The sequence below is a fragment of the Pelecanus crispus genome, chromosome 3 (genome assembly GCF_030463565.1).
Source record: "Pelecanus crispus isolate bPelCri1 chromosome 3, bPelCri1.pri, whole genome shotgun sequence".
Taxonomy (NCBI): domain Eukaryota; kingdom Metazoa; phylum Chordata; class Aves; order Pelecaniformes; family Pelecanidae; genus Pelecanus; species Pelecanus crispus.
Window position 1 is genome coordinate 95,669,231 of NC_134645.1, and position 26,617 is coordinate 95,695,847.

The window sequence follows — 26,617 nt, forward strand, 5'->3', positions numbered from 1 at the left end:
GAGTGCCTGCTCAAGTTTTCTTTGTTCTGTATCCTGTAATCACAAAAAATAAAAGGAGTCACACCTGCATGACTAATTCCTAATACCACACAAATGGTATCTATGCTCACATCCTTTCAAACCACTGGCCAGGGACACCTCTAATTAAAATTAAGTATCACAGAATGGTGACACTGAAATAAGAAGCACCCTGGCATTAGAGACACAAGGCTCTAGTCCTGGAAAATCTTGAGTATATGAAGTTTTCCTTCTGAATGCTTTCATTTTCCTACATCTAACCAAAATACAGGCATATCCGCCTCCTCCCCTCCCCCGCCCTCCACCCCCCTTAGTTTGGTAGCAATATTTGTTTGATATTTAAATTCTGGAGTCAATACTTAATACACAGTGAGTGGGGTTCATGTTAAATTAAGACAAATGGGTACATCTGTCCACAGGTGTAGCAGATGTCTAGGCTCTCATTTTGCTAAAGGCAACTCCAGAGCTCATCCTAAAATAAGGACCTAGTCCCTGGTCAGCATTCTTTAGGCTCCATGGATTATAGGCATACAATCTTACTATAATGGTAGTGTAGTTACATACGTGTGAACACTAAACTGGTATGTCTAAGCCTCAAACAATTCCGCGATCATGCCTGTTCTAAGTTACTCAAACCAGAATGAAAACCAAAAATCCTAAGACAGACAATGGAATTCATTACTTATAGGAAGTCTTGTGAAGACAGACTAAGGATATTTCAGTTGAATGAGGAAACTAACAAGATGATGCATGGAACAATGCAAAATGATGAATACAGAAAAAATGCAGCTCAGGCCTATTTGCTGTTTGTGCTGGGGACACACCATTTCTGAATTCTTTGCTCATTTGCTGATTTTTTTTTAAAACACAGATCTGCAAATGTCTAGAGAGTGACGCAAACCAACCTATGTGCACCTAGGTGCACAAGAAAATAAAAAAAAAGTATAGTCATTACTCTGTAAATATCAACACTATATCTTCATAACAGCAAGAGAAACAGTATGTTTTTCTCTCATATTTTCTATAAAGTTGTTTTAATCTGCCTTTTCAACTGTTTTTAAAAGTCCTATACTCAGGAATAGAGTAGAAGAACTTGCATGCATGAGCAAGAACTTTTTCAAATGCTTTAGAGCATTTGTTGTCCCTATCACAACAAGAACAATTACAAAAATCTGAGAAGTACTCTTCAAAATATAGTAAGACAAACTAATATTTTAAAAAGTGCATAAACCCAGGAGAATATTACAGTATACTGAAATGGTGTAGGAAAGATGGAAGATGTTTTAAACTTACCCTATTGACATTGCTGTTTCTTAAAATAAGCTGAATTAGATTTTTCTTAAATTCTTCGAGCTTCTTGAAACACTTCTTCAAAACATGATTAGATAAATTAGTATCAGTTATTAAACTGATCAAAACACGAACTGCTTCAGTAAGAAAATCAGAAACAGGAAATTTAGGACTGTTGTAAAAAACAGTCAGTCCATCAAGCAACTGAGACACTGAATTGCATACGGTGAAAGAATCATTCTCAAGTTCTGTGAAATCTGCTTGAAGAATTCCTCCTTCTGACAGTTTTCTTATTTCAAGCAGATGTTGCAAAAACTGCACTGGAGCAGTCAGAGATTCCTCCTTGCTAGTACAACAAAGATGCAATGGGGGAACTCTTTCCAACCAATGTTTAGAAGTGTCAGCATGCTCAGATTGGTGAAAATCAGAAGCTGTGCCTAAAGAATCAAATGCATAGTCATTAGACACATCACATCCAGAGTCTTCTAGCTGGCTTGAGTAACTCATAGGGTTTATACATTCCTGATCCAGAAGCGTTTCCACAGAGGTGTCTGGTTTTCCTGAAACACAAATGTGAAAGTTACATTTGTGTAATACTTAAATACATGCTTATACAAAGTGTCATATACCCTTTCTCCTTTTGCTTCCATGCAAAAATCACTATACATATGTATGCTTGCTCCCCAAGAACTGTCCATGACTAGAATTTAGCTGTGGAAGAAGGTGACATTTTTCAAGTAAAGTCGGTAGTGTCTATTTGTGAACAAGATGTTTTATGCTCATAGTAACATGAACAGCAATTTTGAGTTTAAAATTCCTGATGGTTTTAAGTTTTCACATATATAATTTAAGTGGACATCACACAAACAATTTAAGTGGCCATCTGTACTCTCATTAATTCCCAGGGAAGGAAATGCATGTAAATTTCTGCCACCTCAAACATTTTCACTACTTTCATTCTCAAGAACTCAGACTGCTTTTAAAAGATAGTGAAGGTCTGTTACTACAGATGCATCAGATAAGATCTTCTCCTTTACTTGTACTCTTTCTCCTCAGGTCAGGTAGTAAGGAATTGTCACAGAGTTAAAGTTGAGCAGAACATTACACTTGAGCTGTTTATTAAGAAAGGAAACCACTCAGAATCAAAAATTTCACTAGTCACCACCTATCTCTCATACCGTCTTCTTCAAAGACAAACTACATTACAGTATGTATGCATTGCATTCACACCATTAAATTATTTTCATACATTACTGTAGAATCTCTTTCATCCTATTTCACACATTAGATACATTTAAGTCAGTGCCTCTGGGCATAAACTTGGTACTAGGTGACAACAGACTCCCTCTGTGCTACATGCTACCTATGCCAAAAGATTACAGTCAAAACAAGTAAGAGACACTAGAGTAGTGAAGTGGAAGACCAACACACGTAAACATCTCTGTGCCACGAGGCAAGGCTAGAACCCCATCTGACCAACTCCTGGCTGTGCCCTGCTTACTGGGGCACAGCCACAAACTGCTTCTCCTCTCACTCTTAAAAAACATGTATATACTGCTCATATTTTCCACAAGGATCCAAAGCAATACCATACTCCTCTGTGTTTGTATTCTTAAATGAATAAAAAGATTTTATAGATGGTTTGGCCTGACGGGAAATAAATGGCAAGTTAAAAAAAACCCCATTTTTAACACAGAAAACATCACTAGGCAGCAATCTACAGTATTCTGTAGAATCAAAAAAGTTTATACAGAATTCATTAAATATACAATTTCAAATGGAATTCTGACCATTACTTCAGTCTCTGAAGATCATCCAATGAGGGTACTACTGAGAGCAAAACTGAAAATGTGGCTTATTTATTTATTGTTGAGTTTTATGCCTTTAACATTCAGACATACTCAAAATTGAACCAGATTGGCACCAACTGACTCATAATGAAAGGGCTAACTGCAGGAAAATCAACCAACATTTCCAGCAGGTAGGAAAAGCAGGGCTTGTAAGGCCAGCCTAGCATTTTATATATTAACAGTGTTCCCAAATACCCTGCATACCCAAACTTGGAAAGCAAGTAAAGAATCAAAGCACACTTCCCATGGTCTGACTAATAAAAACAGGCATCAATCTTTCATGTCTTCTCTCCCTAGGGTTTTGAGCAAAAGACATTCTAGAAGAAAAAAGTGAAAGTTGTTTTTGGTGCTGTTTAAGGAAAATAAGCCCTTCTAGGGAATCCATCTACTGTGAGTTTCACTATGTGGATATTTTGTTCCTGTTTTTAATCCCATGGGCAATATGAAAATTGCTTATGAGGCTGCAGCAGGAGTCAAAAGAAGCAAAGCAAGAACTACGTGCAAAAAAAACTTATGTAGGTTCACTGATTCTCTTGTTGAAGGAAAAAAACAGCAGAGGTAAAAGAAAGGATAAGGAAAGAGAACAAAAAAGGGAAAAAAAGAATAATACAGAAATATCCATTAGAACCAGATTTAAGACCATGCCCAAATAAAAGATGTAGCATATACAATGAAACACTCCTACCAGTAGGAGACAATGTTGCATTTATGCTTAGGTTCCTACTCACGGAGATACCAAACCCGTATCCCATGATGAGCTTCCAGAAAACCCTGTTACAGTTAAGTGCCCAATAGCAGCATATTTCCTGTTCAACAAATAATACAAAATGCTTTAAAAATGTTCAGTCATTGATATGTTCTAGTCATTTGGGGAGGAGGTGGAAATTATCTTTTTAAAAAAAAAAAAAAACCCAACAACAATCACCCACCAGGAAATACTCATTATTTCCCTCAAAATGTCTAGAAACAGCTTATCATTTATTTCTTGAAAGAAGGTAAACTGATCGCTTTGTACTCACCTACTATTTAAATGAGAAAGCAGTCTTGATGTTCACACCATGCGGTTATCAAGTACAGAAAACAAAACAGCATTAAGCCTGCCTCACACTAGCAATCATCTTTAAACAGTAATTTCAAGAACATTTGACTATAAATATGCTGGAACAAGAAATATGAAAATTTAGTGTGCATGATAAACCAACCACAAAATTTTACAATGCCTTTATATAGCTAATGAAATATCTGGTCATGAGCAGTTTTACAGCCTCCTTAAGTATGTTACATCAGATTCAGGAAATATTTAAACTCTTAATTCCTATCTAGGACTTTAGCTCCTTACTACGTTAAGATCCTGAACTGAAAATCAGAATTTCATGCTCCCTAAACAAAGCAAGATATGGTCACAAGAACAGCCTTGGGGTGCAAAGGCTGAAGAACTGACATCCCTCTACACATACCCAGCACTGCAGAAAGTGCCTGGCCTGGAGACCAGCAGTCGTTCAAGGGACAAGGGAGTGACTTTCATACTGTGTACAGTATGTAAGCAAGGTTTGTATGCTTCACAGAAGTACCTAAGAACTCAAATGCACATACTGTTGCAGGACCACAAAACACAGAGGCTTTTATCAGGGAGTTGGATGCCAATAAGTCTTATCATTAGAGAGCGTGTGTCCTGGTTTCGGCTGGGATAGAGTTAATTTTCTTCCTAGCAGCAGGCATAGTGCTGTGTTTTGGATTTAGTAGGAGAAGAATGTTGATAACACGCTAATGTTTTTAGTTGTTGCTGAGTACTGCTTATGCTAGTCAAGGACTTTTTCAGCTTCCCATGCTCTGCCAGGGGCACAAGAAACTGGGAGGGGGCACAGCCAGAATAGCTGATCCAAACTGACCAAAGGGCTATTCCATACCATATGACGTCATGCTCAGTATATAAACCGGGGGGGGGTGGCCAGGGAGCAGCGATCGCTGCTCGGGAACTGTCTGGGTATCGGTCGGCGGGTGGTGAGCAATTGCATTGTGCATCACTTGCTTCGTGTATCATTATTATTATTATTATCATTATTATACTGTTACTATTAGCATTACTATTTTACTTTATTTCAATTATTAAACTGTTCTTATCTCAACCCAGGAGTGTTTCTCACTCTCACTCCTCCGATTCTCTCCCCCATCCCATCGGGGTAGGGGGAGTGAGCGAGCGGCTGCGTGGTGCTTAGTTGCTGGCTGGGGCTAAACCACGACAGTCCTTTTTGGCGCCCAACGTGGGGCGCAAAGGGTTTGAGATAACAACAGATTAACCAGAGTGTATTAAGGAGTCTGTTAACAGTTGCTGGTCACAATATTAGTTCATCTGATCTGCACCATGTTCTTTTTTTTGCAGCACGCGTTAAAGCTTGTTGTCAGTTTGCGTAGTGTGCTATGCTCTGCAGTGATTTATGATCTTTTGCTTGGGATGCTCCTTATCAAAACTCTGACCTTGAGCATTCTTTGGTATTTGGGTTTCATACAGAAGTCACTACTGTACTTCGGGTACTACCTCATAGAGAGAGTTAGCAATTATACTTCTTACTCTGAGAGGCTTGTTGTGGAGGAAATATAGAATGGCACCTTTGCTGCTTTCTTCTATGATGTTTCCTCCTTCATTACAACAACTTTCCTGTATCTTGAACACCCCTGGGCAGTTAAGATACTTCTATTGATAATTCTTGGGAATGTTGTTTCCATTTTGATAAAGGTCAGTAAGCAGTTTAAAAATATCATCCAGAGATCTACCCCAAGGCTGGATAGTTATGAGTGGCAGGGTGTGTGGGATCGTATGCGCAAGTACCTAGGGCAGTGGAGACCTCCAGTGTTTTGGAACTTCACCCCTGAACAAATGCAGAATCCTGAAGAATTAGTAAAGTATTTGGAAGAAGTATGTTGTCACCCTGGTAGCTCCAGAGAGACACAAATCATTGCAACATGCTGGGGACTGGCCCATGCCTATCGAGCCGTGGTCAACGCTAATCAGTACCCTCAAAAGAAAGAGAAGGTCTCTGGATCTGATGACAAAACAACAAGCACTGTGGCTACTCCAACCCCCACTACAGGCCTTGCAGCTACTCAAACCCCTGCCCCAGGCACTGTGGCTACTCCAGCCACAGCCATGAGCACTGCGGCTACTCAAACCACAGCCATGGGCGCTGCAGCTACTCAAACCCCAGTGGCAGGCACTGCGGCTAAACCAGAGAACCAACCTGCGCCGGTATCAGTTGACCCTATACAGAAGAAAAAATACACGAGGAAATCAGTTCGTTTAGTAAGGGATGAAGATGAACCAGGGCCATCACGAGAACCAGAGGAGGAAGAACCCATAAATGATGGTGACCACCCGATCCCTATCCCTGCGTGAGCTGCGAGATATGCGAAAAGATTTCGGTCGTCATCCAGGCGAGCACATCATCACCTGGCTGCTCCGATGCTGGGATAACGGGGCCAGTAGCCTGGATTTAGAGGGTAGGGAAGCCAAGCAGCTGGGATCCCTTTCCAGGGAAGGGGGCATTGACAAAGCAATTGGAAAAGGGGCAAAACTGCTCAGCCTCTGGAGGCGACTTCTGTCAAGCGTGAAGGAAACGTATCCCTTCAAGGAGGATGTTTTATACCGCCCAAGCAAATGGACCACCGTAGAGAAAGGTATCCAGTACCTGAGGGAATTAGGCGTGCTGGAGGTGATTTACAGTGACCTGAATGATGAGCAGTTAACCAAAGACCCAAATGAAGTCAGGTGCACACAATCCATGTGGCGGAAGGTGGTACGGAGCGCACCAGCATCGTATTCCAACTCGTTGGCAATACTAGCCTGGAAAGACGACGAGGCACCAACGGTGGATGAAGTGGCTAGACAACTCCGGGACTACGAAGAAAAGCTCTCTTCCTCCCTACGGGCCTGTGTCTCGGCTGTGGAAAAACTGTCTGAAAAACTGTGCCAAGAGTTCCAACAACTCAGAGAGGATCTGTCCTACTCCCCACCTGCACGGACCAGTGTCTCAGCCATTAGGAGTCAACGTCCCTATGCTCAAGAGAGAGGATATAGAGGATACACACCATGGGGCACCCTGTGGTTTTACCTGCGTGATTATGGAGAGGACATGAGAAAGTGGGATGGAAAACCCACCTCAACCTTAGAGGCACGGGTGCGTGAGTTGCAAGGAAAAACTATTAGAAAAGGCGGTTCTCCCAGGAAAATTGCAGCTCCAGTTTCCAGTGAGCAGTTCCCCAGACAGAGTAAGAGGGCTAATTTTACTTCCAACCTTGATCAGGGGACTTTTGATTCACATTTACAGGAAGTGAACAACGAATACTGTGACCAGTGTTATAGGGGCCCTGCCTCCAGCCAGGTGGAGGAAAGGGACAACCGGGTTTACTGGACTGTGTGGATTCGATGGCCTGGAACGTCAGACCCACAGGAGTATAAGGCTCTAGTGGATACTGGTGCACAGTGCACGCTAATGCCATCAAACTATAGAGGGGCAGAACCCATTTGTATTTCTGGAGTGACAGGGGGATCCCAACAGCTAACTGTACTGGAAGCTGAAGTGAGCCTAACTGGGAATGAGTGGCAAAAGCACCCCATTGTGACTGGCCCAGACGCTCCGTGCATCCTTGGCATAGACTACCTCAGGAGAGGGTATTTCAAGGACCCAAAAGGGTACCGGTGGGCTTTTGGTATAGCTGCTTTGGAGACAGAGGAAATTAAACAGTTGTCCACCTTGCCCGGTCTCTCAGAGGACCCTTCGATTGTAGGGTTGCTGAAGGTTGAAGAACAACAGGTGCCGATTGCTACCACAACTGTGCACAGGCGGCAATATCGCACCAACCAAGACTCCCTGATTCCCATCCATAACCTGATTCGTCGACTGGAGAGCCAGGGAGTGATCAGCAAGACTCGCTCACCCTTTAACAGTCCCATATGGCCAGTGCGAAAGTCTAATGGGGAGTGGAGACTAACAGTGGACTATCGTGGCCTGAACGAAGTTACACCGCCGCTGAGTGCTGCCGTGCCAGACATGCTAGAACTTCAATATGAACTGGAGTCAAAGGCAGCTAAGTGGTATGCCACAATTGATATTGCTAATGCATTTTTCTCCATCCCTTTGGCAGCAGAGTGCAGGCCCCAGTTTGCTTTTACCTGGAGGGGTGTTCAGTACACCTGGAACCGACTGCCCCAGGGGTGGAAGCACAGCCCCACCATTTGCCATGGACTGATCCAGACAGCACTGGAACAGGGTGAAGCTCCAGAACATCTGCAGTACATTGATGACATCATTGTGTGGGGCAACACAGCAGAAGAAGTTTTTGAGAAGGGAAAGAAAATAGTCCAAATCCTTCTGAAGGCTGGTTTTGCCATAAAACAGAGTAAGGTCAAGGGGCCTGCACAGGAGATCCAGTTTTTAGGAATAAAATGGCAAGATGGACGTTGTCAGATCCCAATGGATGTGATCAACAAAATAACCGCTATGTCCCCACCAACTAGCAAAAAGGAAACACAAGCTTTCTTAGGCGTTGTGGGTTTTTGGAGAATGCATATTCCAAATTACAGCCAGATCGTAAGCCCTCTCTATCAAGTGACCCGGAAGAAGAACGAATTCAAATGGGGCCCTGAGCAACAACAAGCCTTTGAACAAATGAAACGTGAGATAGTTCATGCAGTAGCCCTTGGGCCAGTCCGGGCAGGGCAGGATATTAAAAATGTGCTCTACACCGCAGCCGGGGAGAATGGCCCTACCTGGAGCCTCTGGCAGAAAGCACCAGGGGAGACTCGAGGTCGACCCCTAGGGTTTTGGAGTCGGGGATACAGAGGATCCGAAGCCCGCTATACTCCAACTGAGAAAGAGATACTGGCAGCATATGAAGGGGTTCGAGCTGCTTCAGAAGTGGTTGGTACTGAAGCACAGCTCCTGCTGGCACCCCGACTGCCGGTGTTGGGCTGGATGTTCAAAGGGAGGGTCCCCTCTACACATCATGCAACTGATGCTACATGGAGTAAGTGGGTTGCATTGATCACACAACGGGCTCGAATAGGAAACCCCAGTCGCCCAGGAATCTTGGAAGTGATCATGGACTGGCCAGAAGGAAAAAACCTTAGAATATCACCAGAGGAGGAGGTGACACGTGCTGAAGAGGCCCCACTGTATAATAAATTGCCAGAAAATGAAAAGCAATATGCCCTGTTCACTGATGGGTCCTGTCGTCTTGTGGGAAAGCATCGGAGGTGGAAAGCTGCTGTATGGAGTCCTATACGACAAGTGGCAGAAACTGCTGAAGGAGAAGGGGAGTCGAGTCAGTTTGCAGAGGTGAAAGCCATCCAGCTGGCTTTAGATATTGCTGAAAGAGAAAAGTGGCCAGTCCTTTATCTCTATACTGACTCATGGATGGTGGCAAATGCCCTGTGGGGGTGGCTGCAGCAATGGAAGCAGAGCAACTGGCAGCGCAGAGGCAAACCCATCTGGGCTGCCGCATTGTGGCAAGATATTGCTGCCCGGGTAGAGAACCTGGTTGTAAAAGTTCGTCACGTAGATGCTCATGTACCTAAGAGTCGGGCCACTGAAGAACATCAAAACAACCAGCAAGTAGATCAGGCTGCTAAGATTGAAGTGGCTCAGGTGGATTTGGACTGGCAACATAAGGGTGAATTATTTATAGCTCGGTGGGCCCATGACGCCTCAGGCCATCAAGGAAGGGATGCAACATATAAATGGGCTCGTGATCGAGGGGTGGACTTAACTATGGACAGTATTGCACAGGTTATTCATGAGTGTGAAACATGCGCTGCAATCAAGCAAGCCAAGCAGTTCAAGCCCCTTGGGTATAGTGAACGATGGCTGAAATATAAATATGGGGAGGCCTGGCAGATTGATTACATCACGCTCCCACAGACCCGCCAAGGCAAGCGCTATGTGCTCACCATGGTGGAAGCAACCACTGGATGGCTGGAAACATATCCCGTGCCCCATGCCACCACCCGGAACACCATCCTGGGCCTTGGAAAGCAAGTCCTGTGGCGACATGGCACCCCAGAAAGAATTGAGTCAGACAACAGGACTCATTTCCGAAACAACCTCATAGACACCTGGGCCAAAGAGCATGGCATTGAGTGGGTGTATCACATCCCTTACCATGCACCAGCCTCCGGGAAAATTGAGCGATACAATGGATTGTTAAAGACTACCCTGAGAGCAATGGGTGCTGGGATGTTTAAACATTGGGATACGCATTTAGCAAAAGCCACCTGGTTAGTCAACACCAGGGGATCTGCCAATCAAGCTGGCCCTGCCCAATCAAAACTTCTACGTACTGTAGAAGGAGATAAAGTTCCTGTAGTGCACATGAAAAATATGCTGGGGAAGACAGTCTGGGTTACTTCCCCCTCTGGCAAAGGCAAACCCATTCGTGGGATTGCTTTTGCTCAAGGACCTGGGTGCACTTGGTGGGTGATGCGAAAGGATGGGGAAGCCCAATGTGTACCTCAAGGGAATTTGATTTTGGGTGAAAATAGCCAATGAACTGAATTGTATGATATTAATTGCTTTATAATACTGTATGTTATCTCTTAACTGCAGGTTAATATAATAATATAGTGGGTTAATATTAAGTATATAATACTGTATATTATGAATGCTATATGCCACATCAATGGTATTGCAGTAAGAATTGCCCAGCTTAATGAAAATGAACTTTGATGAAACCATGTTGGAATGAGAACTGACTTCAGCATGCAACAGTCCAACACTGCACACCACCTCTCCTGCTCTGAAAGACTGTGATGACAGATGGAACCCAAAGTCATGGGCTAAATGAACTCAATGGACATTTTAGAGGGATGGGCCATAGACGAAGGGAATGATATCTGTGTGTATAACAAGATAGGGAAAGCAGTGGTGATTAATTGGAACACATTGGAAAGGGGAGGGCCTGTGCATGACGTAGATGGTATAGAATAAGGGGTGGATACTGTCCTGGTTTCGGCTGGGATAGAGTTAATTTTCTTCCTAGCAGCAGGCATAGTGCTGTGTTTTGGATTTAGTAGGAGAAGAATGTTGATAACAGGCTGATGTTTTTAGTTGTTGCTGAGTACTGCTTATGCTAGTCAAGGACTTTTTCAGCTTCCCATGCTCTGCCAGGCGCACAAGAAACTGGGAGGGGGCACAGCCAGAATAGCTGATCCAAACTGACCAAAGGGCTATTCCATACCATATGACGTCATGCTCAGTATATAAACCGGGGGGGGGGTGGCCAGGGAGCAGCGATCGCTGCTCGGGAACTGTCTGGGTATCGGTCGGCGGGTGGTGAGCAATTGCATTGTGCATCACTTGCTTCGTGTATCATTATTATTATTATTATCATTATTATACTGTTACTATTAGCATTACTATTTTACTTTATTTCAATTATTAAACTGTTCTTATCTCAACCCAGGAGTGTTTCTCACTCTCACTCCTCCGATTCTCTCCCCCATCCCATCGGGGTAGGGGGAGTGAGCGAGCGGCTGCGTGGTGCTTAGTTGCTGGCTGGGGCTAAACCACGACAGCGTGGAGTCCTGAGGAAGCAGAGTCTGGCAAACACCAAAGTCTACTCCATCTCCCAGGTGAATTCTGTCACTTCTGAATGGCCACCTTAATACACCAAGACTCAGTTCAGGGACAAGAAAGGAAATAGGAGGAGCCAGTTGCTTCATTAAGCAAACACCTTTTGTCTCCAGAGTGCCTGTTGCCAGCAGTGTGGTCATAAGAAGTTCTCAGAGCTGTGGAGAGACAAGGGAATGATCCAGCTCCTGGTCCTACCCAAGACAGAGTAAGAGAGGCAGCATTTGTAATGTCCATGTAGCGGGAGCAGGGGTGGTAGAAGATGCTTTCTCAGACACCTGCACTACTGGCTGTCACAGACCAGTGTTTGAATGTGGAAGGCCACATGCTATATGTAGTTCAAAATTTAAAAACTGAAGAAGGATACTCAACTGATGAAATTGCTGTGGAATCATAAAATGGCCTTCAAGTCTTTTTCTGATACCTGCAGGTTTTTTTGATACCTGCAGTTACACGGGCTTGAAGGTGGCAGATATAAGAAACAAAGTGAAAAGATGATTTGAATTCTGCAAAGAAAAAATTACTTTGGTTTCAAGCACTAGGCATTGTTTATATTCTCTCCCTTTGTGAGCAGACACATGGATTATCACTTGAAAATAAAAAATAACAGTGTTAGACATGCAAAGCTCTCTTAAAACTTAGTTACAATTGACAGGCTCAGTTCCACTTAAAAAAAAAAAAAAAATTAGAAATGAGACAATCGTAGAAGCCTCTTTGATGATACTGTATTCTGCTTTCCAAGTAGGTGTTCAGTCAATAACTTCTAAAAGGAAACGAAAACATGTGTGAAATTATTCATATTTTTTCCTATTGTGTTCATTTCTTCACCTCTGCATTTTCCAGGACTCTGTTATTCTTCATTTAATCTTCATTGATTGGTTTGTTAGAAGTGCACTTTCTATGAATGATGAAGCAAGTTTATTCTAGTCTCAAAAAAACCAACCAAAACAACAAAAACCCCCCCAAAACTCCTCACACACATTAACTGTTTTCTTTACCTTTTCTTCACATGTAAGCCTGTCTCTATTCTGCTGTTTTCATTACTGACCAAGCTGGTTGGTTGAGAAAACACATCTCTGCTCCCTCATGAACTTCCATGTGTTTCACACACAATTGATGCCCTGATCTGGAACCAAGCCAAACTTCTGTATATATCAAAGCAAAGAAATACTGTCTCACATATTTGAACATTTTGAAATAAGAATGAAAAAATAATAAAAAGTTTTCAGGATTCTCCAAATGAGGAAATTTTAGAAGCTGTGTATCCCACACTTTGCTTCTGCACTTCCATGTTTTTTTTATAATCAGCTTGGAAAATAAAGCTCTTCTGTTTAAAGCTAAGGTTTCATGCTGACATACTTTGTCCCATTTAGGAATAATTTCACAGAAATGAATATACAACTAAGTATCTAAAATTCTCAAATTAATTGTTCAATGACAGGATTTAAATGTTTCTTGGAAGGCTTAGAAGCATATACTTCAATTTGTTAGGGATTTTGCTTACATAAAGCATCTAAACATTTAGAATTCAGTAAGAACTGAGAAGGATTTTGAGGATCTAAACATTCATTTTTAGGAGATTTCTGTAGAAGACAGCACAAATCTTCTGTAGTTCAAGTCAAATAAAGAATACTTGCAGTAAAGATATGGAACGATCGATAATCAGGTGACGAACATACAGATTTGGGTCAGCTAATGCTCATCAAACAGCTTTCACGACAAAAGATCTAACGTGCTTTACAATATTGACTATCTCAATGAGATGACTGAAATCTGAGTTCTAAGCTAGATAGGGGGTATTTCAAGATATTAAGTGAATTAGTGTTACCTATGAAGACTACCTGTCTGAACTGGTAGTACTGACCTGGAATTACTGACCTGGAAGTACTATGTCTTATTAAAAATGTTTTGCATCATCAAAGAAACCAAACTTCACTAACAGACAAGAAGTATTAGCCAATGCAGACAGTGATGATCTGGGTGCAACTGTAATGAGCTGAAGGCCAAAATGAGGTGGGCTCCCTATGAAATCAGCTAGGGTGCACACTCCTAGAAACATCTCTTTTTCTTGAATATAACCTGGTACAAATGTTTGGCTTTTGCATTTACATACCCAGCGGACCACAAACAAAGATCTGCTTGAGGAACTCAAATCTAAGTTTGAGTTAGGTTAAGGTTGCCCAAAGAGGTTGTAGAATCTCCATTTTTCAGAGATACTCAGTAGCTGCCTGGACATGGTCCTGCTCAACTGGCTCTAGGTAGCCCTGCTTGACAAAGGGGTCAGACAAGATGATCTTCAGTGGTCCCTTCCAACCTCAACCATTCTGTGACTTTGTATTTCCAGAGAAAAATTTGACTGATCCTTAAATCCCCACAGGAGACTTACAGGGAAGAGGATCCTAATTGCCATGGCCACACTTCTTAACTAGTTTTTACCATACACGTTCAGTTTTCCCCAAAACTGTAATTCTGTTTTGGGAAGAAAGGAATAAAATAAGAAGAAAGAAAATAAATCCACACTAAATTATGAATCCCACTTGCTTTTATGAACCTTATTTCTAAAAATCACTATGCATCTTATCAGGAACTTGATCTATACAGGGAATTTATAAAATAATAACAAAACCTTTCTCTTGCTGGGACAATTGGGTTGGTTTTGCCTCTGAAGGTGTTCCTTATACAGAAACCTGGAAAGAAAAGGATGCTTCTTGGGTCCCTTTGCCCCAAGTATGTGCTTAGAACAGCTGTAGCAATGCCATCTGATAAGACAGACAGCATCTGCTTTCAAAGAGAGAAAGTTTCCACAACCAAAACAGACCCGTTATCCATGGAAGGAGCAGTACTCTGAGATTTCAATGAATCATTACACTCCAGCTGGTGCTTTTTCCAGATTGCAAATTAACTTATTTAATTATCCTGAAAAGGCCTCAGCTTTCATAAAGTTCCCCATTGTGTCACTACAATTATGGGAAACAGATTTATCTCATTATCATATTCCAAGAGCCATATTCCCATAAATCTGTGCTAAACACATTTTAACTCAATTTGTCATCTCATGTATCTGTTCTCAATTCCCTGCTCCCCTCCTAAAAAAATAAAATACTTTTTAGGTTGTGAGACATTACTTGCAATGCTGCCTACTTGCATTAGTACCACTAGTACAAGCATGGGAGTACCCTAGTACACTTAAGATGTCAAATGACAGTTCATTTTTGAAGTACTGTCTGTCTGACACCATCATGCCTTAGAGAAAATGCTGAGATGACACTTAGTTAGACTGGGCTGCCCTTATGGATCCTGTATGGAGAGAAGACCACCTTTTTGGGAGGGGGAGGAGGGTGAGGGGCAAAGGGAGGGAGGAAGAATCTCTTCATGCAGAAACATCACATCCCTAAGCACCAGACGAAAAAAATCAGATCTGTTTTCCATGGTGACATCAAACTAAGTGTCGACTGTTGCCCAATGGGGAATCCTCTCACCTTGGAAATAGGAAGCTAGAAGAAGAAAGAAGCCAAAGACACCGCTCAGAGGCTGACAATTCCTCTGCAGTTGTTGTTCTTTTGCATTCTTTGCTTCTTGCCAAATACCAGGGGCGGGGGGAAAGTGGTGACAGGACACAGCAATCTGTAACAGCAGCTCATTCAAACATACTGACCTGAAGAAATAGTTTTTACACAAACATACCATGGTAACTTGGAAATTCCAGTCTGTATTCCTCTACCTTACTACCATGCCATAGGAACTAAAATCTTTGCTAAGTGCTATTCAGGGCAGCTGTAAACATTTCACATCATTTCATATTCTTTCTGGGGAGGGAAGTAGCTTCTCCTAAAAGACTAATATGTTTTTATAATTATTATTCAGTCTGATTTGGACTGCTGTTCCCTCCACTAATAAGGAAGATTCTTTTATGAGGCTGCAGATAACATATTCACTGAAGAATCTGCATATGCTTTGGTCTGATCTTTCTGAATTAATCTGATTGGTTTGTCTTTGAAAATGAACTTAAAAATTCTATTACCAATTATGTTCTCTCACTGCTCCTCTGCCTGTAAGCAGGCAAAGGAAACATCACAAGTTAAGTTATTTAAGTCACAGTGGAGAGTTTTGCCCTTTCAGAGGTGTGCAATCATATTATCCAGAAAATATTTTGATTGGCTATCGCTCTTCCTACTCTCATCAAAGCAGGACCTACCTGATCCCTCCTTTGCCTACTGAGTAAATGCCGGGGCTTTAAGCTGAGCACCCAAAGTTTCTGCCTCTCCCTACTGAGCGAGAAACACCCAAGCCATGACTTACAGGGAAGCAGAAAGGGAAGAGGTGGCTGAATTCTGTGGCCCAAAACAAGGCTGCTGATAAACCGGAGTTGTGTATCATTTATAATCAGCTTTACTTCAGCTGATGAGCTGGTTGGTTCCAATTCTATATGCTTCTGCTTTTGCAGAAAGTCTGAGCTTCCAGCAAGAAGAAAGCAGACTGAAGTGTCTTCATTCATACTAATCGATAAAGCAAATTGCTCCCTTTTTCCACATGTACAACTAAACGCCTCAAGAAACACACTAAGTTAAGGAGTAAAGCAGGATATACAAAATTCTTCTTGTCTCTGGCTCTTATTCCGTAAAGAGATACAAGTTGCTTCAAATGTGTTGACACAGAAAGCAGAATTTAAGGGACACTATCCTGAAAAGTCAAACACAGCCTCGGCACAGTTAAAAATCAGATATTCACATTAATCACATTCTGACTCAGAGTTCAGCATTTCCCTAAACACACAGACACACTATGATAGGGTGGGCTGACAACCATGCTACTGTGGGAGGCTAAGAACACAGGAGGGGACTTCAGGGCATGGCAGATGAAGCCCTACTGTAAATGATCTATAAAAGGAAGAATAAATTAATTCTAAAAAAAGGGGGGGAGGAGGGATCTGTTTTTTTTTTTAATTAGAAGAGCAAGCAGCTCAGTAAAGTCCTGTCCACTGCATAAGAAGGGAATAATTGGAACCAAGACTGAAGGTGAAGCTAAGGAAGAGAGAATACATACTCTATACAAGTTTTGCTAAAAATATATCCTGGATAACTGATTTGGAACCCTTCAAGAGTATCAGCCTAAAGCAACCAAGGCAATAAACATCTCTCCTCTAAATTGTTATTCCTAAAATACGTGTTTGGCAAAAAAGGGTAGAGTATTGCATTCATTCCTTCTTAGGCTGGAGTAACAGCTGCAGGCTTTTCAGATCTCTTTAACAGAGGCTGCCAAGAAACAATACGACTGTTGATTTGATGAGCTGATAACAGCTAAGGAATTTGTCTTAGAGGACAGGTGCTTCAATCCATGAATCTATCAATTCATCAAGGCTTTGTAAGAGCCTTTGTCTTTTCATGTAGCTCCAAAGCAAAGTGACAACAGAATGCTCAAATAGTTTATATTCTTATTCTTGGAATAACACCAACAAGTTTCCTCCTCTCTGTGAGATTTCAATCTGAATCAAAGAAAGGCAAGAAACTTTGATTAATATGAAATTTGGGGTTTTTTGTACCCATGGGCATAATTGTCAGGACAATACCAGCAAGGTAAAATATAATAAACAGACAATTACAAAAAGATTTGCTTCGCCTCCTCCTTGGACGGCTGACACACAGCCAAAAGCACCACCATGTAAGAGAAATACCAGTGTCCTTGTATTCAGAGAGACAGCTGCACATTAAGTCAATTAAGGAACTTCCAGACACAGCACAGTCAGTGGATATATACCACAGCAATTTTCTAAACAACACATTAAACTATAACAAGTCATACTACCAAACAGTTTACCTGTAGCAAGGCATGCTCCTCCCACTCAGCAAGGAAACCCAAACGTTTTTAGGGTCTCTGAGGACAAAAAAACTAGCCAGGTGGGACAAAAGTAATTTAGATAACATATCTTTAAAAATGGATACTTTGTTCTTTCTCCTTCATGTGCTTGTGCATCCATACTGTGTGCAACTTTATGTGGAGAAGGAAAACAGGCATCACAGCTTCAAAGAGCTCATGAATTTCTCACATCAGGGGAAAAAAAACTCCATGGTCAGTCTCTAATCATTCCTGAAGCCTCTGAAAGACCTACTATTGTTATTACAAACAGCAGGTGGGAGAGGAAAGCTCTCACACTCAGAATGCAGAGCAGGGAAGATACAGCTGCAAACTGAACCTTGGCTGAAGGACTTGAACTCTTCAGCTCTCAACAGGCAGCAGCAGACACAACTGCAGTATCTGACCCTTACTGCATGAGATTTTTCCAGTGGTGGATTTTGTGAAACCCTGGTATTCTTGCATCTGTAGAATTGTTAAGCAGAACACAAGAAAGCCAAAGAAAAGCTGAGGGTTTGAATTCTTTTAAGAGGTTGCATTGTTTTAAGCAGAACACCAACTGCAAAAATAAGGCTGGAGAAACGAGTGGAGGAGGAAAAAGATCCATGATATCTGTAGACTACCTGGTCCTAAGAACAAGCCCAGTTATCCTTAGCCCTAAAGAGAACTTCTTTGCTGTGATATTAGGTAGCAAACTTGGGCAATATACTGTCATCAACAAACCATAACAATGGCTTGATGGATCTACAGTAGCCTTGAGGTGAACAGGATGGAACACCACTTATACCACTTTTCCTCTCAACTTAGATTCAAGCTCCTTGAGCCTTCCTATCTCAGCAGTAGCCAACCTTTATCTTCTAATCTCCATGGGCTTAAAAAAAAAAAAAAAAAAAAAAATCTCAAAACTGGCACAACACACAAGAGAGGAAAGTTTTTTTCTCCCAGAGCAGAAGATGTCAGTGGTAGAGTAGTCCCTATTTCAGGTAGGCTTTGCTTCTATGACCATCTTCCTTTAAATGTCAGCCACAGGTGTTCTGCTCTTAGTACTCATCATCAACTGGATCACCAGAAGAGTGCACAGATCTCACCCACAGATATTCCATCAGGTATCAGTAACAATCTTTCTTTACTCAAAAGCAAGAGACTGAGCATTTTTCTCCAGCGTAACTGTAACCACAAATGCTCACTCAGCAGTTACATCTGTCTGATGAAAAACATCTTTCCAAAATAACATATGGCTCAAATCCATTATCAGAAGAGTTCACATGTCATACCAAGGTTTAAGGAGAAAGAAAGAAAAAAAAAAAAAAAAGCAAAGAAATATCACAAAATACGTCCATCTCAAATTTAGACTCCAAGAACTCAGGTGTCCTTTCAACATTAAGGAAAACCTGTATGAAGAAATAGAAATTATTATACAGTTCAGATTTTCCACACATTTTTGCTCTCTTACACCCAAGTGGTTAAAAGAAACTGAAGGGGAAGACTATGCCCTGCTCCTCTTGGACAGCATGTGATGCAGGTGGGACTGATGTGAACTCTCACAGATATTTCAAACATCAAAAGGTTTTCTAACAGGTTTGTCAACAGTGAAATCATAAATATAAACAAACATTTGAAGGGAAAAGCAGCTACAACACTAATCCTTCAAATTAGTAGGGTGTTGGTGTTGTACCCTGGAGAAACTGAAGGCATATAGAAGGATTATAGATACCACATACTTATCTCTACTATTGATGATTCCATTAGCTAAACATAGACTGAAATTAAAGTTTGGCTTAACTTAAAAATGAGACTTGGTCAGCTACCCAAGGTATGTTTGAACAGGCTGCTGAGACCATAAAAAAATAAAAAGAGCTACCTATGAAAAGCAGCTTACTGAAGTGGTTTGGGAATCCTGGGACTCCTTCTAAGGCAGTCAGCCTATTGCTAGCAGAATGGAGAGGGACGTCGTTTGTGGACAATTCACCATACCCATGTTAGTGAATATTGCAACAGGTCAAGAGAACCATAAACAGTAGAATAAGCGTGCTGTTTCCCTGTACAGATAACGAAGAAAACACAGACAATTTAGCGCAGCTGTAGACATCTAAAATATACAAGATTTATCACATTTTAGGTCTGTGAACAAACTTCACTGTGACTAGGGCAATGAAAATTAACATCCTTTGGAAGAACTGTTATTTGGCAGGGACAGTTGCTTTTCTCTGCCTATCTTGCTACTAGAAGAGCTTACTTTGGCAAGTGAGATATCAGTATTGCTCAATTCAATAGCTTGAGTTGAAGAATCTTTAAAAAGTTAGACTGGGAACACAGAAGTTGCAGATTAATTGATTTCATTTTTAGTGTTTGATATGTTCTGCTTAATCCACAATTAGAATATCCTCTTCAGACATTAGATATTAGTCTGTCCTGATCATATGCATTGTATGCAATCAGTTATTCACAACATTCAGACATCTGTTGCAAACAGCAGCTTGAAATTTACTTTTACTCTTAAATAAACTTCACATTAGGAATAGGTTGTGGGAACAGACATACAAACAATAACTAAGCAGGAATAGTCATTAAATCACTTCTCTAAAGAAAGGCCTATTTTTTAAAAAAAAAAAAAAAAAAAGAATCATCATCAGAGCTTCTAGCTAAAGTCTAACACATCCTCCCCCTCAGTCAAAGTTACAATCCAAAAATCTTTTCACAAGGCAATAAAGAAGCTACCATTTCAGTACAAAAGCATTCCAATAAAGCCTCATCAAGTTTTCTATCAGGGAACCTTCTAAAAATCTCAAGTCATAAAGCAACTGGCTAGATGTTTTGATTTTAGAGATCCCCTCAACAGTGAACTGTTTCTCTCTCCTTCAACCCAGAGCATTTTGACCTCCATCTCTCAGGGGAAACATCCCCCCAGGGCCTGGAGACATCCTCCACTGCCTGATTTCCAAGCTCATCCTGTTCCATTGATCTCTCAGAGTGAGAATGTCTCACTCCACATAGACAAGTCAGAGAAACAGTGCTGTTTGAGCTCATTTCCCCACCCCCTCCCATACTCTTTAACTAACAGCTTTCCTGAATTCTACAATATCAGACTCACAATATTTTATCATATGTCATAATAAACATTCACAGCATGCACAGTCTAAATACATTAACAGAGATAGCAGACATACAGTCCTTTGCCCGCCCAACCTTCCCATTATACATATTAGGGATTCATGCTTTCAACACATTAGGCTTAAATTCTGATTTCAAGCATCTTTAAAGTGATAAAAAGTATGCAATATGTCTTTAAGACATGTTCCAAATGTAAATAGGGTACATCAATATTCTTACAAACTAGTATCTCCAGGGTTATAGAGTAACACTTCGTATTGACAATTTTTTCTGGAATTATTCTGCATGATACATATTGATTCTGAAGGTTAAAAATGCAAGTTCAGAGGAAGCATCAAATTCTCAAGCTCAATCCCATTACAAATTAATTAAGTGTTCTTCTACTACAGGGCTTTGGGAAAAATAGAAAGCTGTACACTGAAGACTTTCATATTTAGGTACAAGAAATGGTGCAGGCAACATGGAAACTGTTTGTTTCCTTGCTACTGCAACATAGAAAATATTTCAGAAACTTACCATTTTCCAAGCAGAATCTTGGACAGATCTTGTTCAAAAGAAGTTCCTGACGTAATCGAAGAACTTCAGCTTCCAGCGCTTCAACTTTTGATTTCCATCCAAAATCTTGTTCAGATACAGTTTTGGCAAGGTGCTCAGTGTATTCTTTGCAACTCTTCCCTGGTGGTTTTGAGCGGATAATTGCAAAAGCCAATGCTAGTTTTGATATTTTCAAATACCAAACTTGATTTTCTCTTCTGCGTTTGATTTCTATTACATCAGAAAAACAGAAAACAAAAAAGTAACTTCACTATGACTCTATTAAGCAAATTATATACAGTATTTTCTTGGCTTTGAAAACTGTTCAACAGTGAGACCAATTATTTTATTTCTAGTGCATTCCTAAATCAAGTAAAGGAGTAGAAATGAAAGCATCTGTGCACAATGTGAGACTAAAACATACATGAGCTGCGCTCCAACTATAACAATAAAATTCAAACAGTGTTTGAGAATAACTGTGGAAATAGCAAGCACTTCAAATAGGCTTATCCTAGCAAAATTTTAAATGCAAATGTTATCTCCACTAAAACAAAGATGAAAACACTAAAAATACTAACCTCAAAAACCCTGACACCTTCCCCCCCCCCAAAAAAAAAAAACCCCAAGCCCATGACTGAAGAATGCATATGGGGTTATTTATATTTAGCTTAAACACAATACATACACTTTCTTCAAAGTACCAAAAAGTCCCAGTGTTCAAAAGATAAAACTTCTGAGTTTATTGTTAGTGTCTGGTTTTGGACACCTGCTTCTAAGTGTACCTTAAGCCTCAAGCCTGCAGCAAGGTGCATGCAGACAGCTTCAAAGTGATGCAAGTGGCTAGTAAGATAAGCGAAGAAGACATTTTTATCGGCTCTGTTACAAACAGTGATGACGGGGCAAAAGGCATTATAAGAGTCAGAAAAAGAAAAGAATTATCTAGATTATTATGTCATGGGCAACAGCACAGGACCTAAGAACAGAAAAGGAAAAAAAGGAAATTAAAGACAACTAATAATATCCAGCCTATCTAATTAGCAAAGGGTTGGGTTTTTTTCCTAATTCCACACCATTTTCATTCAGTAGTTCACTGTATTTTTTTTTTACTTGAAAAAATATTACTTCCAGAATAATAAAAAAATCTCTTCCTACACTTTCCTCCTGGCCTTGACATCTAAAAATTGTTCATAATACTATTTTTTCTTGTTATCCAAGAAAACTGCAGGCTAAGGATAATAGTAAGTTGTGTTGAGTATCTCTGAAATAGTCACAGCACAGGTTTGAATAAGGTATTTTATGTCATCTTTTAACCAGATCACCTGCTATCACTAAGCTGATTTCTTCCTTTGGTTCTCCTCAACCTTGGACAGTAAGTCATAAATCATCACATATTTATTTATCCATCAGGGGCACTTACAGAAAGAGCTGCCTTTTAAATATTTCTTTCACCTTTCAAATACTTCCGAAATGCACAAACAATTCCTGTACATTCCTTGCACACTGTTCATTCAGACACAGCAGTCGGTTACACTTTGAAATGCAAGGGATAAGACTGCAAAAACTGCTTGGGAGCTACCTCTACAGCTATGTTTTAAGCCACTGTTCTCCTCATGAAACACTGCATTCCTGCCCCGTGTCAGGGTAAAACCACCTAGTCTAAGCCACCAGTGCGCTCTTAAAGCTAATAAAAGTAAGCCCTTAGAAACTGAACTATACTGTCTATACCCACTGCTTAAAGCAGTTATGCATTAAATAGATAGCACTTTTTGCAAAAATCTTTACTTGTAAAAATCTATTTCACACAACTTTTCCATTCATATCTAAGAATTCCAGTGAAAAAGCAGAAGTTAATTCTCTCAGCCTCAAAGGATCAGCACCTCTGTGGGACAACAAACTGATGTAAGACTCTTGTTTGCCTTATACATCAAAGGAAATATTTTACAAATACAGAACCATGCAAGTAATTGAACTGCCTTCAAAGCTGTGAATAAAATGAAATACATGGAACACTGAAAGAAGAGTAGAGTAGTAACAGTATCTCGTCTTCTTAATAGAAGTTTCACCCAGATATCACTCAGTGTCTGTCAAGCTTCATTTTTACAAAGTTTCTTTGCAGAGCAGAGCCACAAATTAAGGCAGGCAGAAAGATGTCTTCCAAATGGCTTTCACTGCTGGTTTATCATTTTGATATCTCTGGAGACTACTTTGCAAAAGCTTTCTGATTCACCTCCTTTTTTAAAAGGACAAATAAAGATTCGCTTTGCGCTTTATAACATGCTTTGTCATTACTAGCATCTTCCTTTAAATTACAGTCAGGGAAGTTTCAGAAGGACCAACATTCCGGTATGGGTCAGAAGATGGTATTTAATTTCAGCGTTGCATGAACGTTCAGGTGCCTTTTATCCTTAGAGAGTCACCATCAATATCTTCTTTTCTATCATGCTCTGTTTATTTCTACTCACATAACATACTATTACAAAGAAAAGTCAAAGTTAGCTGTTTGACCACTGATACTTTACCACCATGCATTTTACACATCTCAGCCCACAACTCTAAATCAAGTGATTTAGAGTCGAAAAAAAACCCAATAATCTAATAAGTAGACAAGTATTACAAGGAACTGGAATGGGGATAGTTGAGACTGAATTTCTACAGCTGAAGGAAATTTAGAAGTGCAAAATGCTACTTTAGTACTATTTTTTCACCACTTATTACCAAACTAAAAAGAGTCACTTTTCTACTTTGTTTTAAAGGGGACTACTATATTTTAAGCAGAGCAAAAACCTTAGTGTACATGCTAATAATACAACAGACAAGCAAAAGGTTCTTTCACCCACAACATGCCAAAATGCTATTTCCTAAAGGAGATGTATCCTTAATAAATCACATAAACCATGGTATCTTACCTAATTTTGCTTTAAATCACAATCATCAAAATCTCAAATAGCATTCCACCTTAACACTTAGGACATACAGTTAAGTAACGAAATTTGGATTTTTAGGGATGCCTTTTTCTCTTTAACATCTTGTATAGACTCACTTCTACAGTAGTAGCACCCTACGCTGAATGAGTTTAATAACGTACTCTTACTCTGGAGAAAAAGAATCACTTCTTTTCTGGACTAATTATTTGTAGAGATGCTATTAAAAAAAAAAAAAAGCAGCACAGATCATAAAGTTGGTTCTCCTTAGGAACAAGTCACAATAAAAGCAGTTTTTGGAGAAGTAATTCTGTTGGAATCTCAAAATCTCTTGTTTAAAACCATGTAATTGAGGACAAATAGTGATATACCTGCATGTATTTCCAGAAACAGTAGATTTCATAAAGATTTTATAGAGAATATATGGCTCTTTCACCTCCTTTCTATTACTGTCACTACCACCATTTCTCTTGTCTTTTCTTCTTTTATGATCATGAAAAGAGAAGTTTGTGGAATGAAAAGCAGGAGTTGTAAGAGCTGATTCAAGTTTTTCACAGTTCCCTAAAGGGACAACTGCTCTCTCAGAAACCACTGTAAAAAATCTCCTAGAAAATAATACACCAGATGACATTGTTAGAAATACGGGGACGGTGGCCAACTGTGCATTAGCAAAAATTGCACAGCAATCTGTTGCTCTCAGGAAGCGCTGCACTGAAGACCACCAAATGCGAATGCATTCCACTAAAAGCATATTGGCAGCTACAGAGCTTTATCAATAATATTTTTGCTTGGATCAGCACAGAAATGACACCAATGGTTAGGTAGAAAAAAGGTTTAGAACTAAACCAGAAATTTTCCTTGATTGGGAATAGCACCAGGGTAAGAGCAGAAAGAAGTCACCAGTCTAACCTCAGCTGCTAATGTCCAACAGGAACTGGATGGGTCAAGAATTATGCACCAACACACATCTGGTACCCAAGTTACTCAGCAAGAATAACTACTTACTAACAAAGCTCCATTTGTGTGTTTACCTAGTTTTAAGGGAACCAGTAACCCTTGTGAGCCCTGCTAGAAGCAGGGCACAGCACCCTAACAACAGATAGCATCCAGCGCCGAGTTTCCTACGCAACCCCCTCAATCCACAGTCTGATATTGGAAGTGCACTCAGAAGACAGGATCAGCTAAAAATCCTGTCAGACAGGCCTGAGTCACCATGTTTCCAACACAAGAGAGACCTCTCTCCAGCCTCCTAACTCTCATGCAGGGAGAGAGTACTGAGGACCCACAGCCGCACTGAGGTCCTAGCCGTGGAAGGCTGCTGAGTAATCATTCAGCTGCTGAAATAATTACAAAAGAAGTCATGAACCGTCCTGTACAGCTCTGTGTTAGATAACCAAGGGGAACTAAAAGGTGGTGTAAGATCCTTTGAGGACTTTAGATATAAACAGGAAAGAGGATAACGGAAAGAACCAGGGTAAGTCTGATTCATAAACACTACCCTACTCCACCAACCTGCCAGTCCCGCTGTTTTGCAACTGCATTTGATGCAGCAGCTCATATTACACCACTAACTACAGCAAGATACCTTTCTGGTAAGCCTCCCCTTGTTTTTGACACTGTCTGCAACATGTGAAGAAGAAATAATTCCCACTAATTAGAAAAAAACCCCACTATTTTCAGATTACCACCTTTTTAGTTCATTTTCTTCTCAGTCGGAAACTTCATATATTTAAGTCCATTCCAAAGGTCAAAGGTTTCACATTATTGGTTAAAAAATCTAAACAATAATAACAATGAATTGTTATTATAAAACTGAAAAAATCCATTAAACCCATGAAACTTGCATCTAAACTTAAACCATTCATTAAAGTCATTTTAACAATCTGTAAAACGTCCTGTTTCCAAAAAACCTGCAACCCCACAAAAGGGCTGTTTACACACCTTGCTAGTCAGTGGTCCCCACTTTCATACTGATAACATGTTGTCAAAGTCTGGAAGTTGAGGTCAAAAACGTGACATCTTCAAGAAACAAAGAACTCCCTGAGCCCACTACCGGCACAAAAGCATCCCTTCCTCCCCTAGCACTTTCCTAGCTGTCAGAAGATGATTTTCTGCCTCTTCACTGGTTTGGGGTATTTTTTCCCCACTGTTAACTACACACAACTGAACAGCCCAGTCTCCAAATACACAGCAGTTGCTTTCACTGCTGCACACAACACCAAATTAAGTCTCAAGAGGAAAAAAATACTCCTGGATGCTATTTGGGGTTTTCTACCGCATGCCACAATTGCACTACTGTCAACAACAGGCTGACAGGGATAACAATAATTTTCTGTCTTTAACAGAAGTGCAGGGGTGATCTCTTCATTATTCTTTCCATCAGTACAAGCAAACTAGAGGAATCTGCCTCCCAAAGAGCATT

General features: G+C 40.6%; 1 protein-coding gene across 1 annotated transcript in view; it reads right to left on the bottom strand.

The window, feature by feature from the left end:
- The window catches only part of MEI4 (meiotic double-stranded break formation protein 4), a 102,790-nt gene that overhangs the window by 71,247 nt on the left and 4,926 nt on the right, over positions 1-26,617 (bottom strand). The window contains exons 2-3 of the mRNA XM_075707730.1: positions 21,257-21,505; positions 1,312-1,868 (exon numbers count right to left, since the gene is read on the bottom strand). Coding sequence (XP_075563845.1) covers positions 1,312-1,868; positions 21,257-21,505 — 806 coding nt within the window. The remainder of the gene's footprint in view (positions 1-1,311; positions 1,869-21,256; positions 21,506-26,617) is intronic.